Source organism: Amaranthus tricolor, chromosome 8 (assembly GCF_026212465.1).
Source record: "Amaranthus tricolor cultivar Red isolate AtriRed21 chromosome 8, ASM2621246v1, whole genome shotgun sequence".
NCBI classification, from domain to species: Eukaryota; Viridiplantae; Streptophyta; class Magnoliopsida; order Caryophyllales; family Amaranthaceae; genus Amaranthus; species Amaranthus tricolor.
Genome location: NC_080054.1, coordinates 27380235 through 27407094, shown reverse-complemented (window position 1 = coordinate 27407094; position 26860 = coordinate 27380235). Strand labels below are relative to the sequence as shown.

The window sequence follows — 26860 nt, the reverse complement described above, 5'->3', positions numbered from 1 at the left end:
GATATTGTACTCTATAGTCCCTGCATTTCCCTTGAATCAATGTGTACATCTCTCGTTGGAAGCCATGTCAATAAGTCGTAATCTATTTGCAATCTAGTTGATAGAAAGACCAAATATATCTCATGGCAGCAAATATAATCATCAAGAAAGCAATAATTTGCAGCAAACTAGAGAAACCAGACGTCCCAACAATAGTACTAGATCAAAAACAGAGCACAGATCCATTACACAAATAAACATGAAATGATGATGTCCTAGAGCCAGTAAAGATGTTATAAGAGCGATGCCTCATTAATTGAATTATCCTGTTCCGATGCTTTTTATAAAAAAATTGGCAGTTGCGTGATTTGATGTCATATGCAGTACACATTTCAACATTTTATGAATGCATTCAACAACTAAAACTAAAGATCCATATATTCCAACTCAAACCATATTTATGGTCACGTAGAGCAAAAGATATCAATGGCATTACAACTGAGAAACAACTGATCCGTTCAATGAAAAGTCCTTGTTCCCCAGCTTTTTTTCAATCATTTTAGCCTACTCTACAGTAGTGTAAGTATTGACACTTTTGCTTTCAACAGCATAATAAAAACCCCATAAGCATCAGCATCTCTGCCTGTTCTGCATAATACTCTCAAAAATGTAGTATAAGGGGCAATATCAAGCTTTCCACCTCGTATTTACATCAATCCATACAATTCCATCCCCTTATTCAACACTTTGATTCCCACAATCCATCGAGCACAGTATAGTACGTGCCCCCAATCCCATTCAGGTACACCCCTTAGCCTCCTCACTTAGAATTCTCAAAACCCCTAGTGCATCTACTCCTCCACACATCCCATTCATAATGACTTACAAGATATCGTACCAAAAAATTGCCCATTTCTGCCGTAACATACAAATATTTCCTGGTCTCCTTAACTATTCGAAAATCAGCATGTAGTAAAGACCCTTTCTTGAATCATGATAGTATTATAAGCATACAATCAGGCTTCTCATCGAAATTTCCCAAAAACTGAATTGCTCGCAAAGACTCTTAGCATTACACACATAATCAATCAATATAGTATAAGTAACCAAATCTGGTTTCCACTCAACCAATAATCACATCGTAAAGACGTAAAGTGTAAATCATACTCATGGACTTATTTAGTTATTTTTACACAAATGCTTAACCAGAAAATTATGAGTAAAATCATCCAGGATAACAGAATTCTTACAGTGTACTTCAAAAACAAGTTTCACAGCATCTTCCTCAATCTTCATGAAAGGAGGCAAAGTGCCCGTACAAAAACACCAGCTTGATCAACACGAGCAAGAACAGCATCATGCGTAATGGAAGTCCAGGAGCGTGAAAGCAAAATGTAGAAGGTGGAGCGATCGGGGAAACAAGAACGGAATGATTTGCATCACTTTAAGGAGCAATTGAGGAATTAGAATAAAGAAGGGAGTTATAAAAATGAAGATCAAGAAGAATTTTGGTTGATTGAAATGAGAGAATTGATTAGGGTTTTTACATCAAGGATTTGGAGAAATGGTTGGAGGGGGAGGAGATGAGAAGAAGAATTAGGGTTTTGGAAGGGTTTTGAGGGGAGCGAAATTTACTCGTTGGTTGACATGAAATACTATGATACTCCATAATAATAAAAAAAATTAAATTAAATTGCCAAAATAATTACTTTACACATAATTTTTTTTTTGAAAAAAAAACAACTACGAATTTATAGAATATCAATCGAGGTCAAACATACAAGACTTTGGGGAAAGGGATACATATCAAGTAATCTCTCCAAGGGAACACGAGTTCCATCTTACCACCATATGTGCACTGGTATTACCAGTATGACGAACAACACTACTATGAAAACCCAAAAGAGATAAGACAAGATAGTGCAATCTATCAAGAAGAAGAAAATAGGGAGTAACACCCTTTCAATCTGCCGACTTAACTTAAAAATTTCACATAAGTTGACTTAACTAAAACTCACTCAAACACTCATATATAAAAAATCTTAAAAATTAAATGTTCACCCTCTTTTGTTTATCTAGTGATTTATGATGAACAACCATCACTATTTGGGGGAATTTTTAAAGACAATAAGGGAAAATTAAAAAGGTAGATGTTACTAATACAATAAAATGAGAGAGAAAATATTTGAGATTGTATATGTATGTGTAATTACAGAGTGTTGGCGAACTCGTAAATAAAATAGAAAGTTAGATTTTGACGATTTGAAAAGGAGGTGAGGAAGACAGAGCATGACATCTAAGGCAATTTGAGTTAATAGATTGTTTATATAAACGAGATCACAATTTTATGTGATAAATTTTTTGACATTGTTGTTGTAGTATTGACTTTTCACTTTGTTTACAAACTAAGGTTCATTGAATATATTTTTTCTATTTTTACTACAACATGAAGAACTACTGAGAGAAGGCGAAAGCCTTAAAGACTCTAACCTGATTATTATCTTTCTTTCTTTTTATTTCTTAAACACAAATTCTCATGTGAAATAATATTACCTTATACAAGAATTTATTTTATAGCACATTATTTTAAATGTTAAAATGATATTTAAATATTAAAGTATACATTTTGTATCGCTTAAAAGGAACACTAATGGAAATTAGAGTCTTATTTTTTTCAAAAAGGATTGTTAATTCTATGCTTTGTTCCTTCGTTTTTAGGGTGAAAGAATCATTTGTGTTACTATAGACAATGATATTCAAGAGATAATTTCAAATATTTTATTTTGTTATTTTATTTCATTTCGTCATTAGATATGAAATTATTCAATTGTTTAATTACGGTAGTGATATTGGTTTTGTATAAAATTGGTTAAAATTAATTTTTTTGTATTTGATTTTCCATTGATAGTTAAAATTATTCCCTAGCCTAATATACGTGTATGTGTATCTATCACATTATTAGTTAATTAACCACATAAATCTTTATGTTTTCTTTTCTTAATTGTTGATTTCTTTTTATTATAATGTTTTTATAATTTTGTATTTCGCTTTTGCTATTTATACAACAGTCTTTTTTCAGACCAAATCTTCTTAATTACGTATTTTAAAATTCGTGAAAAGTTTAATGAACATGATAGGAAACACTATCTTATCTTCACTAGTCTTTTCTTTCTATCAAATAAACAAATGATAAGATAACCATAATCAAAAGACAAACATTAAGACAAAAGCTAATAAGAAATACAAATTTTTAAATGAGACGGTTTCACATTAAAAGCATTTCTATTAGACTGACCTAACATACACTTATTATCTTAAAGTAATCACTTAGAATTTTAAAGTGATAACTTTAATATTTTTAGAGTTATCACTTATAATCTTATATGGACTCATCTTAAAATGAGACGATTTGATGATGAGGCGATACAAAACCAAACTATATTTAGAAATAATCAGAAAAAATGAGTAAAAAGTTTTGATGATAAAATAAAGCAGAAGAAAAATTAGCTATTTTTAGTATATGAATAGCAAGTGATTTAAAAGTAGATCCGTATTATAGGGGTCATGATGGGATATATGTGGAATTTTCTAAATCAAATTGGCTAGCAATTGTAATATATTAAGGAAATTATGAATGATACCTATGTGTTTTTGCACTATACCTTTAGTATTCCTTTGTTTTTTCGATTATCAATACTACTCCTAACATTTCATGCTAATTACATCCGTAATATTATTTAAATTTTGGTCGTTATCTTGAAATTATTCAAGATTTAAAGAAGGTTCACACAAACTGACCATGGTTTGTTTTTAAAAAGATTAACGGCAAGATAACAACAAAAACTTGAATAATGTCACAATTGTAATTAGCATAAAATGCTAGGAATATCATTAATAATCGAAAAAACACAATAATATCACAGATAAAGTGCAAAAATACAAGAGTACCAATAATAAATTTTCTAAATTATTATCCGCCCATATATTGGAATGACTCGGCAACAAGTTGGATCCCACTTTCTACGCTTGTGTAGTAATAACTGCCAAAAAGCTGACGCTTACTACATGACGAATTACGACGATTGACATTGACTTTGACGCTTTTAAGTGTCTATAATTTTTAAGTCGTTAGACTATAACATACTTGATCTGGCCATGTTCTTCTTACGCGTTTAAATTGTATACTTCTTTGCGTTTTTAATGGGCTAGTTTTTATTAATATTTAAAAATCAATTCAATTAAAACTTTAAATTTAATATAGTTTTTCCTGTTTAATTATTAAAACGGTGTTATTAATAAAATGATTTGTAGATATCATTCCCATGGTAATCATGCTTTGATCATAAATTTTTTATTTTTTTTTACAGTTTTTTATTCCACTTAATATCCTATTTTCAAACGGTAATTCATCAAAATTTTGTGAAAAAATAAAATTGTTGAAGGTGAACAAGCATGACTACTATAAAACTTGTCTATAGATATTCCTAACAAATTACACTAACTTTCCTTTACTATTCTCTCCATTTATAATACTGACTACAAACATAATATTGTTAAAATGAAATTAGTAGAAAATATAATATTTTATTAAATAATGAATTTGTCTAAAATTTATGATATAAATAGAAAAAATCTTTATGAGAACAACTAATATTCTAATAGAACACACTCACAATAATAAATAAAAACTTCTTTAAAGAACGGAAGGGTATATAACATATTTTAAGATATCCATGAACAATACACTTTTTTTTAGAAGTGTATGTAATATTCCTATATAAGAGCTCCAACCTCTAAAGTTAAAAATAGAAGAAGAAAATCAGTATTCTCAAGTACTTAGGAGTTAGGAGTGAATGGAAGGTCTTATGCAATGTGGGGCCAACTATGTGCCTCTTAGTCCCATTAGCTTCTTGGAAAGAGCTGCAAGAGTTTATGGTGATCAAATCTCTGTAATTTATGGAGGACTTGCTTATACTTGGAAACAAACTCATCAAAGATGCATGCAATTGGCTTCTGCACTTTCATCTCTTGGAATATGTTATGGTGATTGTGTAAGTTTAGCAACTCTTTATCATAAATATTATAAATCAGATTTAGTATTATTTATTCATTTATTTATTTAATTGATTTATTCATTTATTTATATCATTCATGCAATTTGCTTTTGAGTCTCATGATTTGTTATATACTCTAACACTCCTTTTTATATGAGAGTCTTTTGATCTAGAAGTGTGAATGCCTCAGAGATTTTGCTCATACCTGGTGCTAAATATTCCACTATAAATTAGGAATGGTTGAGATTCAAACCTATAACCTCTTGTCCCGTTGTCTTTTGATAACAGGTCAAGAAACTAACCCAACCAAAAACTCAAACTAATAGTTGATGCCCCATAATATGTTATATACTCTATAAAAAATTCATATTTATAATTTATCTTTTGTTCGTTTGCTATTAAAAATATTACCTTTTAGTTATTTACTAGTAATCTAATATTTTTCTTTAGTTTGTTGTGAATAATTTAATATTTATTTTAGTTTGCTAGCAACATATATACTTTTTATCTATTATTAGTAACACGATATGTTACGGATACAACAAAAATTAGATTATTAATGAAAAATTAAATTATTAATATTATTTTTTTCATTTAATGACACAAAGTAAGAATTTTTTTTGTAATTAGAAAATAGAACAGTAAGGAATGCCTAGCGGGTATGGTTTTTATTGTGCCCGTTGGACGTGGGTGGGTGAAACGTGTTGTGTCATGCAAGTTGGAAAGCCTTATTTTGCCTTGTGTCACACATTTTTCTTCTAATAGTTTGGTCAATGGCTAGCATGGCTTGTGTGGATTAACGTGCTTGTCTGTTGTCGTTTTTATTTTTTGAATTCATTTAATCTCTTTCTTCCATTAGAATTAGGAGTAACTTGCTATAGTTGAAGGTTTCTCTATTTAAAGAACTTTTTCAGTTGAGGGACTCTTTAACTGCACTCTTTTTTATGAATATTAGTTGTTGTTTTTTTTCCTTTTTCAGATGCCGATTATAGTTTTTTATGAATATGAATGGGATACACTGGATATAATGATGATGTTCCACTAGAATTAAATTATAAAGAAAGTGAGATTTTTTAAAAAATTAAATAATGATAATAAATAAGAAAAAGAATTAATCATGTAGATTATTAGAAGAGAATTAAAATGTACGGATAAAAATTAAAAGAAAGTGATGGATTATTGTTCAAAAATAAAAATGATACAAATTAAGTGGGTCATTTTTAATAATATAAATTAAATGGGACATACCAAAATAGCAAATAATGCAAATAGGTCACAGGGAGAGATATGTTTTACTAACTCAATTATATCATAATCATTATTGTGAACACATGTAAATAATTTGAGAAAAATAATGAAGTTGAAAATATGAATATAAGATAGTTATATTATAGGATGAAAGCGCAAGCCTCAAAGAGGTTCAATAAAGAAAAACAAATGAAAAATATAATGCAAAATGAGAACACAAGTGTTTATGAGGTATCTTGAATACCTCCCCCTCAAATGTAGTTTATTATAATGAATTCAACAATTACAAGTATAATAAACTCTCTTGTCTTGAGAACAATCTCTCAAGACCACAAATACTAAAGCAAAGTAAGAACACTCTCAAGTTTCTAACAATGCAATAGCCCTCTCAACAATATGTGTGTTTGTGGTGAATGTTACTATGGGTGATGAATCCTATTTATAGGCAAGGCATTCATCACCCTTAATATTCCCTTATAAATCACCATAAACTCACAATTAACATCCAATTAACAATGACAATAAACATTACAATAAACAATAGAAGTAATGCACCACATAATTGCATAGCCATTTCACATTTTGACGAAATCAGAATCCTATGTAGCCTTCTGAACTTCCGCTCGACCCGAGCCACTACCTCGCTCGGTCGAGCGAGCTTCCAGAAAAGCTAGTGACTTGTTCTGCACACATTGCTCGACCTGTTGCTCGACCGAGCCACCCCCGCTCGACCGGTCGAGCGAGCCCTCACTCGATCGAGCGGTTGGTCGAGCCACACACAGCCTGTTCCTCTTCTTGTTGCTTCGATCAAACAACTCTCATCAACCGTTCCAAACCTTAAACCTCTCATATTCGACACATCTTTATCGACCCTCTCTAAAGTACAAGACAAAGCATGTTCGACTATATGTTTAAAGTGAACGTCATCACTAAGATTATTGGCACTTGCTTTAACATAGGAATATATACATATAATATTCAACGTATATAATTAATAAATAACAAGTACGCCATATATATGTATTAAGGAAATATAAATAATACTCCCTCCGTTCTTTTTTGATCTTCCATATTACTATAACGGGTAGTTTCAAAAGTTCTTCCACTTTAAAATACTTTTTATTTTTAGAAAGTTTTTATCCCACTTTTACCCCTTAAAACCCCCTTTTCTTTTAATGTACCCCTTTTCTTTTATTTATAATTATTTTCTCTTTCATACTTTCAATACAATCATTACTTCACACTACTATTTAATTAAAATAATACCCACTACAACCTCATATTTCCAATACAATTATTATTTTATACTACTATTTAATTAAAATAATATCCACTACAACCCAAAGATTCTATTTTTCTTAATATATGTGAAAAACCCAAAGTGGAAGATCAAAAAAGAACGGAGGGAGTACCTTATTTATTGATAACATCAGTAGTACACAATTGACACGAGGTAACAACTAAGATAAGAAATTAAATATACAAATACCATTTTTATTAATTAACAATCTTTTGCAAAATTAAATTTTTTAATTAATTTATCTTCAACACAAAAGTAATTATGCCCTCTATTGTTCATGTACGTAGGATGACGTTTCTTTTTTATTTGATTCAACAACCTAATGTCAACATAGCGATTCATATTTTAAGGTAAAACACTATATTATATGATATAGTGGTTCATAATTCATAACTTTAAAAATTGTTTTTTTTTTTTTAATAAAAAATACTTAATACATAAGCTGCTACACGACAATAGTTTAAATTAAAATTAATCTTTATGTCAAGTAGCGGCTCATTTAAAAACAAATTTGTGACAAATAAATAAAAGTTTATTATGTATACCTAACACAAGAATCAATTATTTATTGTTTCATGCAATATACATAAACCTGAAATATAAATTAAAGTCCACATCCTCGTTTTTCAAACACGTATTTAATTTCAAGTTATGTTTCATATCCTTGCTTTTATATTTATAATTAATTGACAAATTTTTAAGTCCAATGTTTTCATTACTCCGTTGAATTATAGTACATTTAGTTAACTTAATCTTCAATTCTATTCATTGATCAATTATTATATAACCATACTAAGTATCATACCACCAATTTTTCTATGAAAACAATGTCAGTGAATATAACATAGTTTGGGACCTCAATTATTAGCTTAAATTTTTTGTTGAGTTGGTTTCTTGCCATGGAATTAAAGGCCAGCGTGATAAGAGGTCACTGATTCGAATCTCAACCACCTTTCATTTTAAGTGAAATATTCCACACTTCTATTCTAGCCCAAAAGGCTCTTGTGTGAGTGGTGTGTTAGAGTGTATAACATTTCTTAATTCCTCAACCATAAGCTTAAGTTTTTGATTGATTTGGTTTCTTGGCATAGTATTAGAGGCTAGCGTGACCAGAGGTCACAAGTACGAATCTCAATCATCCCTCATTTAAAGTAGAATATTTAGCTATGTATGAGAACTTGTGTTGCATTCACACTTTTAGTACAATGGGCTCTCGTGTGAAGGGGCGTGTTAGAGTAAATATCATATTACGTGACCTTAGCCCTCAACTATCAATTTAAACTTTTGGTTGAGTTAGTTCCTTAACAAACAACCTAAGTCATTAGCTTCATACAGATACACTAATTCACGCAATTCATTATTAGTCTTTTTCATAATGATTTTCTTGTAGGTTGTTGCCTTACTCCCAAATATCCCAGAACTCTATGAATTACATTTTGGAGTCCCTTTTGTTGGAGGTGTCCTTTCTACAATTAACCCCAAGATTAACGCACCCACCCTATCCTCAATGTTCGAGGAATTGTTGCCCAAATTCATTTTTCTCGACTACAAAAACCTCGAACCAGTGCTTCAAATTCTTAATCATTCCGATTATAAAACAAGCAAGCCCCCTATTGTAGTCCTTACTTCAACATCAAATTGTGTCAACAAATTACCTAATCACATGTACTATAATGAGCTCCTTAGTATGGGCCAATCGGATTCTTACAAACCCGTTTTGCTCAAGGATGAATGTGATCCAATCCTAGTGAACTACACGTCTGGTTCGACTGGTCGTTCTAAAGGTGTGGTGTATAGTCATAGAGCTACCTACCTCAACACACTCGGAGAAATTCTTAGGAGTGACTTAAGGCAGAAAGCTAAGGTTGTTTTCTTATGGACAGCCGATATGTTTCGAGCTAATGGATGGGGATTTACATGGGCTATTGCTGCGCTTGGTGGAACGAATGTGTTCTTATACGACACTAACATACTTCCTTCTATATGTATGTATAAAGTCACTCATTTATCGGGTCAGCCAAGTATTTTAACAACCATACTCGATGAATTTCACACAAACCCGAGTGAAGTGATTGTGTCACATAAGGTTTATGCACATATTGCTGGTGTAATGCCAAGTAGCGACGCAATGGAAAGGGTACAGAAGTTGGGGATCGAGGTTGTGTATAGGTATGGAATGACCGAGATTTTAGGCCCTCCGGTGATTACAAAGTTGCATAATAATAGAAGATTGAGAAATGAATTGAATATAGTGGATCATATAATGGAAGAATTTGATGTAAAGGATCCAAATAGTATGGAAAGTGTAGTATTTGATGGTAAAAGTATAGGAGAAGTTATGTTTAGAGGAAATGGTTTGATGATGGGTTACCTAAATGATCTAACTAAGACCGAAAAGGCTTTCAAGGGTGGATGGTTTCATACCGGGGATTTAGCTATTAGGCATAAAGACGGGTCTATACAACTCAAAGATCGATTAATCGATGTGATTGTATCGAAAGGAGAACGTATAAGTAGTTTGGAAATTGAAGCGGTGTTATTGACTCATCCGAAGATTTTAGAAGCAGCAGTGGTTGCTATGCCTGATACGAATCACATGTTAAGTGATGATGAAGTACCTTGCGCGTTTCTTAAGCTTGCAAATGGAAGTGAAGCAAGCCAAGGAGAAATTATTCAGTTTTGTAGGGAAAGATTGCCTAATCAAATGATTCCTAAGCTTGTTGTTTTTGGAAATTTGGCTATTAGTTCTACCGGGAAAGTGCAAAAATTTATTCTAAGGCAACTAGCAAGAAATTTAAGTAGCCAGCTCATATAGAGTCAAAGTTATCAACTCAGTATCCCGCATAAGTCATGATTCAGAAAAGGAGGATAGCGGACAAATAATACTTGTGCCCCTTTCAAGGAAAAGACAAGGAGAAATGCGCCCAGCCAGTTGGGCTAGTATTGTATGATCACATGGTATTCAGCATGTATAGTATGATATGATAGTTTGTATATGTGTACTCATCTTTTATTATGTGTATGTGATTGAAACAATATTGGGCTATTATAGGATATTCGTTGGATATGCTTGGGTTAACTGCAGGTTGATCTCGAATATTTTTGAGTTTCTGAGTAGAATTATAAATTGTATATGCCCCTATGTATAATATTTTTCACATAAATTTAAGATATATAAAATTGAAAATATAATTTAGAAAAACCAATAAACACCTGATTGGGCGAATCCAACCTAATTCAATGTTGTCCACTACAACATTTAACAAGTTATTAAGTATATATTTAAATTATACATTATACTTAAAAATTTTAAAAACTCAAAGTGTTACAGTTAAAGAGAGTTTTGCCAAATGGAACTTAATTATTGGCTAAACAAAATGACATGACATTTAATCTTGAAATGTAACCATGACATACTTATAAACTATTTCTTTTTGTTTTTTAAAATTAAATATTAGATCAATTCATGTTAAGTCATCTCACGGTTGAATTTATTCATAAACACTAGGACTTTAACCTCTTTTATTGCACATTTGTACAATGTTAAGAGGGGTTTGAAACCATCCATCAATGATATTAGGGTATATGATGCCTAATATATTTTAACATTAACTAATTGAGACAAAATCAAATAAGATTTCAGTTGACTATATTTTAACATCTAAATTAACTAATTAAGAATAAAGTACAAATTCTGAGTAATGATCAATGAATAATATCAAAAAATCAAAATGGGACAACTTATGTGAATAGGTGGAGAAAAACTATAAATATCCTAAAAATATCAACTTAGTTCCAAAAGTTTCTTACATAAACAAATATTTTTTAATTACATAATCTAACATCAAAAGTAACACTACTAAATCAATAAATTGTATTATAGAACATTTTATATATATATATATATATATATATATATATATATATATATATATATATATATATATATATATATATATATATATATATATATATATATATACACGAACCTAAATTCGAATATTTTTTCAAGACCTAAATCTGATCCATTAGTTTTATATGTATTTGAATCCGACTCAGATCCCAAGGATCCAAAAAACTAGGAAAGATGTAGATGAATTGGAACACTTATGTACGGAGTTACGTTGACTTCACTTGCTTGTTATTCAAAAATTTCTAATCAATCACCATGATTAGTAAATTAATATAAAAAGACAAAAAAATAATAATAAAAAATAAACAAAACTAAAAAAGATAAATTAAAACAATAAAACTTTCACCCTATCAAATTCTATCACATAAGGGTGATTTATTAAGTTCACAAATAACCTTTATTTACTAATACCTTCTCCTTGTTACTTATGTTCTAAACTAGTCCGTTCTAACAATAGACATATAAATTAGTATGGTTAAATTTATATATATTTCCTCCGTTCTAAAATATTTGTTATATTATGATTATTAACACTATTTTATATATTGTCGCTAATGTGTAAGAAAAAAAATATAGGCTAGTGAAATCTTATTTTAATTATCTAATCGCATACTTTTAAAATATCAACTTCTTATAATTTTTAGATGTGCATATTAATATGAATTATCAAAATAACACAATTAATTGCGTAAAAAGTCGAATATTGCAAGTATAATGAAACAGATAAAAAAAATACTCCTTACGTCCCTTAAGGTTGTTTTTATAAGGAATGTTCAAAGAAATCAATAAAAATAAATCTTTTAGAAGGTAGATATGTTATTTTATTGAATAATAAATTAATCTAATGGAGAAAAAGTAAGGACCATACCATTAATAAAATATTAAAATAAAGTTAAGTGGCTTGAATAATTATTGGGACTATACATATCAGAACCATAAGCAATTGAGCAATATAAAAAATATTAAAACAAAATTAGTGGAAAATATGTGCAAACCATAAGAATTATTAAAATATTAAAATAAGGATAAATTAAGTTAATTATATCAAAAAATTGTGATTTAAATAGAAAAATTCTCAATGAGAACAAACAAATAAAACAACCTTGAATCATTTTTCTTAAGCCGCACGAGTAGAAAGCCTCTTATACGTTTCTGGGGTATTGTTGATCTAATCTATCCCAATGAGCCGTCTATTGAATTGTTGCAATTAATGTTCCGCCCTGAAGAGAAAGAAGAGATTTACATAAAATGGGTTTTTATGATTCGATCAAAAATCAAACTTATTTAAATTTTCCTGCTATTCTAGAGTGTCAAAAAAAAAGGTGTTCAACCTACATAAATTGTCTATGATATTTTCAAGAGGGCAGAGGTTTTCAAGGAATTAATTTAACCTTATCAAACAAAGTTCACTTAATGAACTAAATGACAAAAATAATGTGGTGGTAGTTTGGTAGAATTTTTTTTTTTTTTTTTTGTCTGGTCAATTTTTTTGTAGTGTCAATTCAAAAATAACATAGAAATAACTTAAAAGAAAAGGGTATAATTTTGATAACAAAGTTAAATAAAATGGATGATAATGAATCATGTAATCATATTATAATAAACTTGATGAGGGTTTCACGTTATTTATAAATAATGAAGGTAGATAGAAAATGATTGTACTAAGTAATAACTCCGACTAGAGATGCATGGGTGGTTTGATCATTTCGTAAAGCAACAATAATCAATTTATAATCATGATTCATGATCCACGAGTTCCCTTCTCGAATAACAAAAATGTTATTAAAAAATCTCCTTAGCTTAACTGAGCACTAGAACCCGGTTTTCTCTTGAGCTGTAATTAGATACTGCCATTCATGATAAATCGAATGATCCGATATTTCATCTGACTTTAAAATTAATTTAAAATTATAATAAAGCTGATATGAATACAAAATTTGATTTCAAATCAACCCGAAACAGCTAATCTAAAGTTGACCCAATGATCCAAATGAACATTGTTTGAAGAGTGATCCTTTGTATTTTTAGCTTTGATCCCTTACTAGTATATGATATATTGTTTAAAGAGTGTAAAAGTATAACAAAATTATAAAATCACCTAATGAGATAAAAAAATAATAATAATAAAATAAAAAAAAAATAAAAAAAAACCATGTGAAATCACGATGAATAAGCTGTTCGAGGAGAAGACCAATCAGATATCGCTGTCTCAGAAGATTTGTTTGTCTGTTTACAATTTCTTATTAGAAAAATAAACTCATGAATCTTGACTAAAGGAATTCCATGCTAAGGATGTTCAATTGTTATACTCCAAAATCCTGGGACTCTTTTATTCCCTTCTATTTTATTCCGATTGGATGTCTCATAATTTGTTTTGTTTTTCTTTGAAGAAATTTTCACAACAAATGTTTATCAGATTATATAATTTTATTGAATACTAAATTTTATGGAGAAAAATGATGACCATAAATATTAAAAAAAGAATCAAAAGAAGGTTAATGGAAAAATATTGAGACCACAACTATTTAAAAAATATTTTAATAAAGCTAGTTGAAAATATGTGGGAACATTAAACAATATAAAAATATTAAAATGAAGTTAGTGGAATATATGTTAAAAGTTAAAACCATAATCATTACTAAAATATTAAAATGAGGATGTACGAATTCAATTTTGTTCAAAATTTATAATATAAATAGAAAGATTTTTTATCAAAACAACAAATAGAAGAACATGAAATGACAAATAAGAACAACTTTAAGGAATGGAAGGAGTATTATTTATTAATGAATTTTAATGAAATGACAAATAGAACAACTTTTATAATAGTACATCGGTAAGTGGGTAAAATCAAATGGGACATTTGATTAGAATATGTGAGAGTAAATTAATCCCTTTGTTATAGGACTATCTAAATTTTATTTTGAGTTGTCTTACTTATTTTACACGATTTTTCTCTTTAAATAATGGACTGATCCTCATAATTTTATTTTAATTTCATCAATAAATTTATTCTATCTTTTATTGTGATTCTTCTCTCTTTACTCTACTCATATATTTTTCCTATTCAACAACTATTAATAAACTTTTCAATATTAAAAAAATAAATGTGTAAATTAATAAGTGGTTTGTGTTTCATGCAGTTTAACACACATATGAATGCACTTATTTTTTTGGCACAATGCACTTATTTTTTTTGGCACAATGCACTTATTTATGTTTTTTTTAAATAATGCACTTATTTAAGTTTAAATATTTTAAATATTAAATTGTCTTATTTGTTTGTTTTGTTTTCTAGTTGGTATTATTCCTTACGGTTTTCTTTTAATCTCATCAATAAATTCATTCTCTCTATTTTCTCATTTTTTTATTTCTTCACTCCACATGCTATGCGTCTTATTCACCAACTATAAATGCATATTTAAACCTGTAAAAGGTGTAAATCAAACGGAACGGGGAGAGTAGATTATCTTGATCTATATTTACACTTCCTCAATCTCTTTTTATGTGTCCAATATAGTTTGACACACATGTGAATGCATTTATTTAATTTTTAATATCTCTAATTTAACATTATATAAATTATAAAATGTAGATAATTATCTTTGCAGTGAGATAAATCAAATATGATTTCACTTAAGTATAGTTTTCAACTAATGGATTAATATTAATAGTAAAATACAAATTTGAATTACTTGATGAATGGAGTATCATAAAAATGGGACACATAGGCTTAGATATGAAAATACACTCTCCACCGCCGGTCTATGAAATTTGTCTTATTTTTTTTTCAATTCATTCCACCAAATTTGCGTCATTTTTTTTTGATCATAACCTGCATTTTTTCTTTAGTCACATCTACTCATTTAACTTACTTTTTTCATCTTATCAACATAATTCTACCACCATTACAAAATATATTTGTGGGACAAAGAAAGTATTATTTTGGTTTGATTACTTACTTTTTAGGTTCTAAATCTAATAAATAAATAAATAAAATAATCCTTTGAAAAATTGTTATACATTTTTTCTATGCTTCAAAAACGAAGACAATTGAAGAATGACAAGAATTGAACAATTCTTCGCAAACATAAATCAATCATGTTGGTAGGCCATAAAAATATTGTACTAATATATTAAAAAAATATTGTATTAATATATTAAAAATAAAATTTGGACCTACAACTCTAAGTAATTTATCTTTCTTCCCCATGCAATCGCCTATAAATACGCGTGTATAGCGGAGCTATTCGTTATTCATAGCCAACTCTTCTTTAGCTTTCCAATCCCTAAATAGCCTAATTCTTAGGTACATTTCTAGTTATATCCTTAGAGGAATTATCCTGTAAGAACCAACCATGGATAACACAACACTTGCTATCATTAGTTCTATATTGTTTGTGAGCTTTCACCTTCTAATCAAATCTTATATAAAAAAATCTTATAAACTCCCTCCCGGACCCAAATCGATACCAATTTTTGGTTGTATTTTTAGTCTTGGTGACAAGCCGCATCGAACTTTTTTCGAGCTAAGCAAAATCTATGGCCCTTTGATTAGGGTAAAGCTAGGAAGTGTCACAACTATTGTGATATCTTCCGCATCTGTAGCCAAAGAAATGTTTTTCAATGACCAGGCACTTTCTAGTCGAACTATTCCTGATTCAGTAAGAGCATGTGACCATAGTAAATTTTCTTATGCTTGGATTCCCATATCGCCAAAATGGCGTAATCTTAAAAAAATCTCTGTCATTCAATTGCTCTCGAATAAACGCCTTGATGCTAGCCAAGACCTTAGGCTAGCCATGGTTAAACAACTTCTTGCACATGTGCAAGATTGTTCAATAAAAAAGCTACCCATTGACATAGGTAAGGTGTCATTTACCACCACACTTAACCTATTATCAAACACAATATTCTCAATGGAACTTGCAAGCTATGAGTCTAGTACTTCCCAAGAGCTTAAGAACCTTGTGTGGAATATTATGAAGGAAATGGGTAGGCCCAATTATTGTGATTTTTTCCCTATACTTGGATATATTGACCCTTTTGGAGTTCGACGTCGTATGGCTAGCCATTATAGTAAGCTCTTGAATCTTTTTAAAGAGATTATTCATAAAAGGATAAAGATTAGATCCACTAATCCTTTACAAGCAAAACCAACAAATGACATATTAGACATTCTACTTAACCTCCATGAAGAAAATGAGTTGAGTATGGATGATCTTCTTCATCTCTTAGTTGTAAGTATAATTTCTATCTTCATTATTACTTTTCTTCTTTTATAATTTACTTGCAATATTATTTATCATTTTGTGCTTTAATATATATATTCTAGGTAATCTAAACATTAGTGGAAAAAAATTTATCTACCACGTAATATATGCTGCGGTTTTTAGTCACGCAATATAAATCTAACTGAAAAAATTAGGCAAAAAAAAATCCAACTCTCCTGAGAGACCATCTTTATAAGAGACGACTCTCCAAGCCTAATCCAACAATTAAAAAAAGAGAAAAATCTAAAAACTAATTGAAGTTGGTGTTATAACATATTAAAGTTGATGTTATAACCTATTGAAGTTGGTATTTAGAGTTGGCTTTTTAACCTATTAAATTGTTGTTTAAACTTAAGTTGTTAACCTATTAAAGTTGGTGTATAACCTATTGAAGTTGATATTTGGAGTAGACGTTTTAACCTATTACATTGTTGTTTTAACCTTAAGTTGTTAACCTATTAAAGTTGGTATTATAACCTATTACAATTTGGTATTTTAACCTATTAAAGTTGGTGTTTTAACGTGTTTTAGTTGGTTAACACGCCAACGTTAAAAATCGACTTCAAAAGGTTAACATACCAACTTTAACAGGTTAAAACACCAACTTTATTAGGTTAAAATGCTTGCCTAAATAGTATGTAATACCAACTTCAATAGGTTAACAACTTAAGGTTAAAACAACAATTTAATAGGTTAAAATGCCAACTCCAAAGACCAACTTTAATGGGTTATAACACCAACTATAAATATGTTAAACAACGCGTGGTTTTTTAGTAAAAATGGGTCGACCTATTTGAGACGTGTCTTTCATAAAGACCTTCTCAAGTAAAAATTGTGAAAAAAAATGAGACTTATATGCTACGGTTCCAAAGAACAGCAGCATATATATTCCTATGTCCTAGTTGTTTAGCCTTAGCTTCTTGGTTTGAGGAAATTGAGAAATTGAATATAATGGATTTAAATAGTGTGATATTTAAAAATAAGAGAGAATATAAATAGGGAAGTGATACGGTAATATCAAAAATAAAAACATGACCAAATCATTTGGGACGAACTAGTATTGGTTATATAATTAGTGCCAGAACTAGCCTTTAATGGGTATGAGTTTATTATTAATGTAGAATGACTGAATGAGTGGATAAGATAATCACATACCAAATAAATCAAAAAAACAAACTTAACTCAAGAATTTATAGAGTAAGTGAATTCCACCATAAAATATAGTAATCTGATGATAAATTGTAAGAATTTTTTTCCTTTCCTTTTTTTTTTTAAAAAAAAAATCTTCTTTTAATGTACATTCAATTCGATCAACTAATAATTCTAATATTGCACCTCTTATTTGAAATCACTATAATTGTGATTTTAAATGTGTGTTAATTCATAAATATAATTCATCCTACTTATTAAGCGAAAAATGATATTAAAATATGTGTTTTGGTAGGACATGTTTGATGCTGGAACAGATACTACTGCAAACACATTAGAATGGGCAATGACAGAGCTATTAAAATCCCCAAAAATTATGATTGAAGTTCAAAATGAAATTGACAACGCTCTTGGGAGTGATTATTCAATCGTTCAAGAATCTGACATCTCTAAACTTCCTTACTTCCAAGCCGTTATCAAAGAAACATTTCGTTTGCACCCACCTACAGCATATCTGTTACCACGAAAAGCAGATGCTGATGTAAAGTTATGTGGCTACATTGTGCCAAAGAATAGTCAAGTCCTCGTTAGTCTTTGGGCCATTGGTCGCGATCCAAAAATATGGAAAAATCCAGAAGTATTTTCACCTGAAAAATTTTTAGAGTGTGATATTGATTTTAAAGGTCAAAATTTCGAACTCTTACCTTTTGGAGCAGGTAGGAGGATATGTCCCGGAATTGCCTTATCATGTAGAATGTTGACTTTGATGATGTCTAATCTACTTTACAAGTACAATTGGGAACTAGAACATGGTATGCATCTTAATGATTTAGACTTGGAGGAAAAGGTTGGGATGACATTGCAAAAAGTTAAGCCTCTTCAAATTATTCCCATCCCAAGGAATAATTAAGAATTATTATTATACATGAGGTTAGAGTTTGCTATATGAGTGTGTTTATATATATATATATATATATATATATATATATATATATAAAATAAGGAGGTTATCATCTTTCATATTACTTCATCAGTCCTTTTAATTTTGCCCTTAATTATAGAATTAGTGACAGTATAAAAATGTGAGTGGGCTTTCTCCATTCTGAATGTCTTATAAGATTGTGCCATATTGTGTGAAAAAATATCACTATCAGTAGCAAGTATAATAAAACATGTGTAGTAGTACCTTAGTTGTCAATTGTCACAAGTATGGACTTGGTTTATGTTTTTAATGAATGTATTATAAGAATAAATAAAAGAAAAACTATTGATTGAATAAAAGTTTTGTATAAAATATTACATATTATTTTAATGCACATCAATCTAACAATAGTAATATTTCTTAATGATTGTCTTGATTGAACTTGTTAAGTAAAAATACTTACTTTTTCAATACCTTTTAAAGTTGGTCAACATTAAACCAAGTTCATACAAGACTTTCCCATTAGTTGATATTAATGTTATTGTTCATATATTACTTGTAGTGAATTTAGACACACAAATTAGTGAAAGAGATGAGGATGAGGAAGAGCAAACAAAGGAAAAATACACAAAAGCATACCCTAGCGGCTAGCGCCAAATTGAATAATTTGTATTTTTAATGATAATTCAACAATTACATCAAGTACACTCACTCTCTAGTGTTTTAATAGAACGCAATTTGCACTCTCACTCTCTCTAGTTCAACAACAATAATAAAAGTTAGCTTGCACTCTTCCTCCTGCCTTCATTCTGACCTTTGAACCCTCATTATAGGCCTAAGAGGTTAGAGGAATCCAGCCAAGTAATTTTCATGCGTGACAACACGAAAACCCATGTTCTGACATGCTTTACTAGACTGAGTGACCCACCTACTCGATCGAACGAGGCATGTTGCTGCCTTTTGTCTCATGTTGCATCTTTGGCTCGATCGAGCGAGCCTTTACCTACATATACATATTTTTCACTTTTCTTTATATCAAGTTCTTGACTTGTGTGAGCCTTTGATTGCTCATCCAAACCCTCATCGACGCAACCCATTAGTTGCCCAACCAAATGCTCAAACAATCCATCTTCAAATGATGATTCTTGTGATTCAATATTAGCCATTTTTATCAGCATTGTATCATTACAATGTTCCAATGTTCCTGTACTAGTTATTTCGAAAAACAAATATTGAAAGGATCACAAATTGTTATGTTAAGATAGCAAAAAGGGTGCGGTTGACACAATCATGTAATATTTCCATTATAATTAAGTTCAACTGATGTTAGGTCGTGACAATTCATCACATAATCATCCTATGGGTCCTTCGTTTGGATACACCCACAGAACACCCATAGGCTCAAGGCCACAAACCCACGGGTAATGAGCGTTAGGAAGATTACCCACCATGTATTATATACAAGTCGAAAAACCCACTAATTTAGTAATGTGAGATCTGCCTAACATGTGAAGTATTTCCAACAATTAAACTACGTACAACCAGCCCACCAACTGAATTACATATTTAATTACCCAGAAAGCCAATATATTTGACATTGATTCCTCAGCAAGTCCTTATATTACATGATTTCACATACCAAATCACCTTCTCATTAACTTAATGCTCGAAACCATTACCAACAATCGAAGATCTATAAATGTATCTTACATTTCGAAGTCTTGTTTGTCTAAGATAGGCTTCCCATATTCTTTGCCTTTTCTCTAAGAATAAACTTCTGAATCTTTCCTGTCGCGGTCTTGGGGATCTCCTCAAAGACGACACTCCTAGGAGCCATGTAATGAGGCAAGTGATCACGACAAAATTTCATTACTTCTTGCTCGTCTAACTCATACCCATCCTTCAACTTTACGAATGCACATGGTGTCTCTCCCCAATGCTTATCAGGCCTTGCTACAACGGCAGCCTCAAGAATAGCTGGGTGACTGTACAGCACTGTCTCTACCTCAACTGTGCTTATATTCTCTCCACCGGAAATTATAACATCCTTCAACCGGTCCTTGACTTCTATGTAATTGTCGGGGTGTTTTACAGCGAGGTCGCCTGAATGAAACCAACCGCCTTTAAATGATTCCATTGTTGCCTTCAAATCATTCAAGTATCCACTCATCACTGTATTTCCTTTGAACATTATTTCTCCAAATGTTTTACCTGTTCAAAATGAGTTAGTTTTTCCTCTATTCAGACATTTTTACTAATTTAAGTAGATTAGTTTTTCCTCTATTCAGACGTTTTTACTAATTAAAGTAGACTACCATAGCCCTCCATTGCGCCAGTGCCATTAAGTAGCTCCCACGTAAGCGGGATTTAGAGGGGTCAAAAGTACGCAACTATACCTATGTTAGCAAACATCAGTTCCAACTTCACATATATATAAAAAAAAGTCGTGGTTTAGTGTACATTACCATCAGCGGGAACACTTTCCATTGTGACGGGATCTCTAACATCAACATCTTCCAACCCTAGATGTTGTATACCTTGTCGAGCTTTGATCCTCGATTTTTCATCGCGGGGTAGAGAATCCCACTCGGGCTTCCAAACACAGTAAGTCCCTGGGCCATAAGTCTCGGTAAGACCATACAAGTGAGCTACATCGAAGCCCAATTCTTCCATCTTCGACAAAATTTGAGGCGGAGGGGGTGATCCTCCAGTAAGCAACTTCACCTTATTAGGAAGGCTCCTCCGTTCACCAACAGGGGCGTTGACAATCATGTTCATAACAGTCGGAGCTGCACCCATGTGAGTCACATTGTGGAGGACAATATTATCAAATATAACCTTTGGGCTGATCTTCCGAATGCAAACGTTGGTGCCCCCTTGAGCTGCAACTCCCCAAGGGAGGCACCACCCGTTGCAATGAAACATAGGGACGGTCCAGAGGTAAGTCGGCATAGGACCCATTTCGTGCAACAAAAAGGTGGAGATGGCATTTAGGTAAGCTCCACGGTGACTGTACACAACCCCTTTAGGCCTCGAGGTGGTGCCAGATGTATAATTTACACTAATTGGGTCCCACTCATCTAGGGGCATTCGAGGCTGAAATTGATCATCCCCATTGTTTAGAAGATCCTCATATTCGTACTCACACTGAAAGTTTTCATGCTCATTTGAGTTAGAATCTGTAATAAGCACAATTAATGGTGGTTTTACCCCGGTTTTAGACAAAAGATCGATGGCTTCTGAAGCAATGTTGATTAATTGGAAATCTACAAATAAGACCTTAGCTTGGGAATGTGCAAGGAGGGTAGAAACCATGGATGAATCGAGGCGTGAGTTAAGAGTGCAGAGGATGGCTCCGGCCATTGGTGCTGCGAAATGCAGCTCGTACATAGCAGGAACATTTGGAGCTAGAGTTGCAATCTACACATGGAAGAAAGCATGGAAAAAGATATCAAACTACTAGTCACATTTAGTAATCAAATAATTATTGGTGTGTAATGCAAAACAAGTGATTGCACAAATGTATCATCAAACTTTCATATTCTATATAGAATCATCCATGTTATTAAAGCCCACATTCTTATTTTCTGTTAAATTATATTAATTGGGCTATTTATCCCATATATCTAATGCGTCTCTTGAAGAGACCGTCTCTCACAACAATTTGAAAAAGAAAATTAGTGTGTGAGTTAAGTGGTTGAAAAGTAGACATGCGGGTCGGCTTTTAGTCCATGTCTTTGGTAAGATTAATTTTAGATTGGGTCATTATACGTTCAAGTCGATCCGATAAGGAATTTTATTAAAAAATTATTAATATAAAATAAAAAATAAATAAAGAAATACTAATTTCTTATAAAATGGATTTATGTAATCTTTAATACTTTATTAAACAAATTTAATTCAAATTATACAAATCAACAAGAAATATAGTGGATTCCATTTTAAAAAATTAATGTGAAGTAGAATTTAAAATTTTAAAAACATACAAAAATGGATCAAATTAGACCTAATTCCTCCTCATATTTTTTGATTAGGTCAATTTTAAGTTACGAGTCAAAATTTCCGTATCAAACCTAATAATTTTCAATTGAGTTTTAAGTCAATTTTGAGTATGAAAAAAAACTACTTAAAGGTGTTTGGCAAAATTGTAAGACCAAACGTTGGACTTGGATTGGTACGAGACTTTTGGTACATTCCCCATTTCCATTCCATTGTTTGTTAGGATGTCCAAACAAAAGAGGAAGTACAATTTCAATAAATAAAAAGCCAATGACATAATTTCTTCTATTTTTTACTTGTATCCAAACACCTTTTCACTCATTTCACTCAGTTAAATGCATTTGTCGATATACTTATAATTAGAATTACATTCAACTAAAAATCATAAAAATTTTCTATTATAAAAATATTCAACAAGATGAATAAAACAAAATCTCATATGACTATGTTTTTTCTCGTCTAATAGCCGCAGTATGTAAAATATCATAAAACGATAAATCGCATAAAATTGGTTTGGGTGCAATACGATACTTTCTTCCTTCCAATTACTTGCAACGTTCGCTTTTTCACGCAATCCAATACACTAATTTAATCATTAATATCTCTAATTATGTATTATAAAAAATTATAAAAATTTGATATTAATAATCTTTGCAATGAGATGAATCAAACAAGATCTCATTTGACCATGTTTTAATTTATAAATATATTAAAAACTAATCACAAATTAAAAGTAACGAATAAATGGTGAAAAGTTTTATAATATTACGGAACCAAGTATATACTTCCCTATCCTATCCTTAAATATTACCTATAAAAGTAATCATTAAACATAGTTCAAAAGAGTGATTACGTAAAGTAATAGTTTAAAAATTAGGACTATTAACAACTCTGGGCATTTAGTGGTGGATTTAAAAAATTTATTAAATAAAGTCAAATTAATATTGTTGGAAAAAAATTAGAGTTATTTTACATCTTTCTTTAGTAAATTTGGCAAGAATATCAAATTTAATTAGCAAGTATCTTAATTTTTTAAATCTTATTGTTCACTGCGTGGCTCGGACCCTCTGAGAATAGACTACAAATCTCAATTGAGAGTGTTAATCCAAGACTGTTAAATATAGCAAAATTCAACACGGATTTATACCTCGTTAATAATATTAAATGACAATATGTAATTTATAAAAAATATATTTGAATATAAATAATAAAAAATTATAGAAAATATATAATAAAAAATAGGAAAATTTGCAAAGAAACACTTATAAAACCAGTTTTTTAGTAAAAAAAATACCTTTTAAAATTTTTTTTAAAAAAAACACATTTTAAGAGACTTTTTATTAAAAAAAACACCTTAAAATCAGTTTTTAGGCGTTGACTATGCCCTTTGAGCTCAAAAGTCAACGCCTGAAAGTTGACAAATGGCATAGTCAACACCTGAAAGTTGACAAAAGTCACCGGAAACTGATTTAAGGTGTTTTTTTAATAAAAAGTCTCTTAGAAGGTGTTTTTTACAAAAAAAAATTTTTAAATGTGTTTTTATTAAAAAAAATTAATTTTATAAGATATTTTTTGCAAATTACTCTAAAAAAATATACATTTTAGATGAATTTAATGAGATTTTATATGGACATATTAGGTCTGTGAAAAATATTAATCAAAATTTTCTATCCTTATGGTGGAAGGTGAAACATATTCATTAGAAAACGGACGACAAAAGAAGTATGTTTTAAAATATTATCAACGCCATTTAGTTTTTAGTTTTTTAAAGTTCGCCACAGACAACAACAAATTAAATTAGATGAAAAAACATACATCCAAAATAGTAATTACCCATTTCTAACGCAATTAATGATTTAATTATCACTAATTATTTAGGCAAAAAAGGAAAAGAAAATAAAACGTACGAGTTGGCCAGGAGAGACTCGGAGAGCAGAGGTAATTGCAGAAGCGAGTTTGAGGCAGCGTAAACGGGTCTGAGACCAAGTAAAATGGGTAGTACCATATATCAATGAAGTCCGACCCGGAAACACCTTAGCGGATCGATCAAGGAAGGTGATCGGCGTCAATGGAGAGTAGTTTGCAGGGCATCGTAGTAAACCGGACTGCGACCCGCCGTTTTGCGACCCACTTAATGATGAGTACAATATGGAGAGATTTGATGCAATATTTAGTGATTTATGAAATTTATGGCCATGGGTATAAATCGAATTCAATAAACGAAAATATTTGTGGGGTTTCATTTCTAATTTTAGGACTAGACCTATGATATGAGCTGTGGGTGGTGGGTGTTAGTTTTCACTCTTTGAGAAAGGACTTTGTCTAAGTACATGAAGTTCTCCACTTTTTTTATGATTTTTTTGTTTGATTTTGACGTGGCTATTAATATTGCCTTATCCCTTATCAGATGTTAAATCACACCTCACAGATGGTCTTTTTAGAGATCTTTCTTAATTTAATCAGTTTATTATTATTTTTTAGTTTAACTAAATTTTTGATAGATTGGACTAGAGAGATGTCTCTTAGGGAGACGGTCTCTCAAAAGACCGACTGAATATTCAAATGTTATTTTTTTTTAAGACAATGTTCAAATGTTTGAAAATTTTCACGTGGCGACCTTGAGTGTTTGGCTTTTTCCACCAATATTTTCTAAATTCACGTGGTAATCTTGAGTTTTCAAGTTTTCTGTGTGATAGACAAAATGTTAAGTTTTTGGTTAAATTAAGTACTTATTTCTAGTGGATTTCGAAATATATGATCAATTGGAGTGATCACGACGTTTGTTTTTTTGAAAAAAATATCATTACATTGAAAAAATAACGTAAAATTAACGAACAGTTACTCTTTTATCTACCATGTAAAAAAGTTGGAAAGTCATTATTTCTAGTGGATTTCGAAATATATGATCAATTGGGGTGATCACGACGTTTGTTTTTTTGAAAAAAATATCATTACATTGAAAAAATAACGTAAAATTAACGAACAGTTACTCTTTTATCTACCATGTAAAAAAGTTGGAAAGTCAAGGTCACCCCCGTGAATTACAAAAAAAAATTGTCTACCACGTGAAAAAGTTGAAAGTTTTTGGTTAGCACATGAAAATTCCCTTAATATTTTAATAATGCTTATGCTTTCTATATATCTTTCACCAAGTTAATTTTAACATATTTATAATTTTTATGGTCTTCACATGTTTTCCACTAACTTTATAAAAATATTTTTTTATTAGTTGAAGTCTCCATAATGTTTCCACTAAGTTTCTTTTAATATTTTTTTTAATATTTATCATCTTTATTTTTTCCCCACCAAATTTATTATTCAATAAAATAATATATCTATTATTTAAAAGATTTTATTTTTCTTAATTTTTGTAAACATTTCTTAAGAAAACTTCATTAAAGAATAAAGGAATTTTGTTAGTCAAATGGTTTTCTCGGAGTTAGTATCGAATTGACAAGCTATTGACTGATTTATCAACTAATTTGCTAGCTTTTATATACTCTATTAAGGACATACATGGTAAAAATAGCTATTAGTTGCTAGTTGTTTATTAGAAAAAAGCACGTTAAATAACTAAAAAATAAAATTACTTATAGAAGTATTTGGGTTTTAGGCTTTTAGCTTAAAAGTTTTTTTTAGGTAACTTAAAAATCAATTACTAAATATTATTTTAGTGTTTAAAAGTCAAAAGCAATAAAATAACTACTTCATTTTATTTAGTTTTTTGTGCTTTTTTTTATATTTTTATTCATCTACAAATGTTTTACCTCGGTAAATATGTGGATTAAGATTTTGAACTTGATATTTTTTTAAGGTTAATTGAGCATGGATATAGTTCGTGATTAATTTCTATTTTATGCAAAATTAAAGATTTAATTGAATTTAATTTTAAATCGATATTTCGCCTTCATAGTTAGATAGTATTAGTTTTAAGGTCACTACGTGAACAACCATATCTCTTTAGCAAAACAGTTTTATATAGAACAACTAGCATGCTATTGAATTTATTTTTTTTAGCATTTC

The 26860-nt window shown here is 30.3% G+C and overlaps 3 protein-coding genes across 3 annotated transcripts; 2 read left to right on the top strand and 1 right to left on the bottom strand.

Annotated features, from left to right (window-relative positions):
- Positions 1–4721: 4721 nt before the first annotated feature.
- LOC130821280 (probable CoA ligase CCL13) lies at positions 4722–10769 on the top strand. The gene is made up of 2 exons (XM_057686974.1): positions 4722–5030; positions 8972–10769. The coding sequence occupies exons 1-2, from the start codon at positions 4833–4835 to the stop codon at positions 10394–10396; spliced, it is 1623 nt and encodes a 540-aa protein (XP_057542957.1). The 5' UTR covers positions 4722–4832; the 3' UTR covers positions 10397–10769.
- A 5083-nt stretch (positions 10770–15852) lies between these two features.
- Positions 15853–18864, top strand: LOC130820799 (cytochrome P450 76AD1-like). The gene is made up of 2 exons (XM_057686313.1): positions 15853–16734; positions 18212–18864. The coding sequence occupies exons 1-2, from the start codon at positions 15853–15855 to the stop codon at positions 18824–18826; spliced, it is 1497 nt and encodes a 498-aa protein (XP_057542296.1). The 3' UTR covers positions 18827–18864.
- Positions 18865–19551: 687 nt separating this feature from the next.
- LOC130821208 (isovalerate--CoA ligase CCL2-like) lies at positions 19552–25172 on the bottom strand. The gene is made up of 3 exons (XM_057686889.1): positions 24745–25172; positions 21304–22258; positions 19552–21049 (listed from the first exon to the last, which is right to left on the bottom strand). Exons 1-3 carry the CDS (start codon positions 25078–25080, stop codon positions 20568–20570), a joined length of 1773 nt encoding a protein of 590 aa, XP_057542872.1. The 5' UTR covers positions 25081–25172; the 3' UTR covers positions 19552–20567.
- Between the last annotated feature and the right edge of the window lie 1688 nt (positions 25173–26860).

Excerpts from the sequence above, each read along its gene's own strand:
- LOC130821280 (XM_057686974.1), top strand. The coding sequence starts at position 4,833 with ATGGAAGGTCTTATGCAATGTGGGGCCAACTATGTGCCTCTTAGTCCC. Across the intron at positions 5,031-8,971 it reads GAATATGTTATGGTGATTGT|GTTGTTGCCTTACTCCCAAA; the intron begins GTAAGTTTAGCA and ends ATTTTCTTGTAG.
- LOC130820799 (XM_057686313.1), top strand. The coding sequence starts at position 15,853 with ATGGATAACACAACACTTGCTATCATTAGTTCTATATTGTTTGTGAGC. Across the intron at positions 16,735-18,211 it reads ATCTTCTTCATCTCTTAGTT|GACATGTTTGATGCTGGAAC; the intron begins GTAAGTATAATT and ends GTGTTTTGGTAG.
- LOC130821208 (XM_057686889.1), bottom strand. The coding sequence starts at position 25,080 with ATGAAACCCCACAAATATTTTCGTTTATTGAATTCGATTTATACCCAT. Across the intron at positions 22,259-24,744 it reads GAGTCTCTCCTGGCCAACTC|ATTGCAACTCTAGCTCCAAA; the intron begins GTACGTTTTATT and ends TTCCATGTGTAG. Across the intron at positions 21,050-21,303 it reads GGAAAGTGTTCCCGCTGATG|GTAAAACATTTGGAGAAATA; the intron begins GTAATGTACACT and ends CATTTTGAACAG.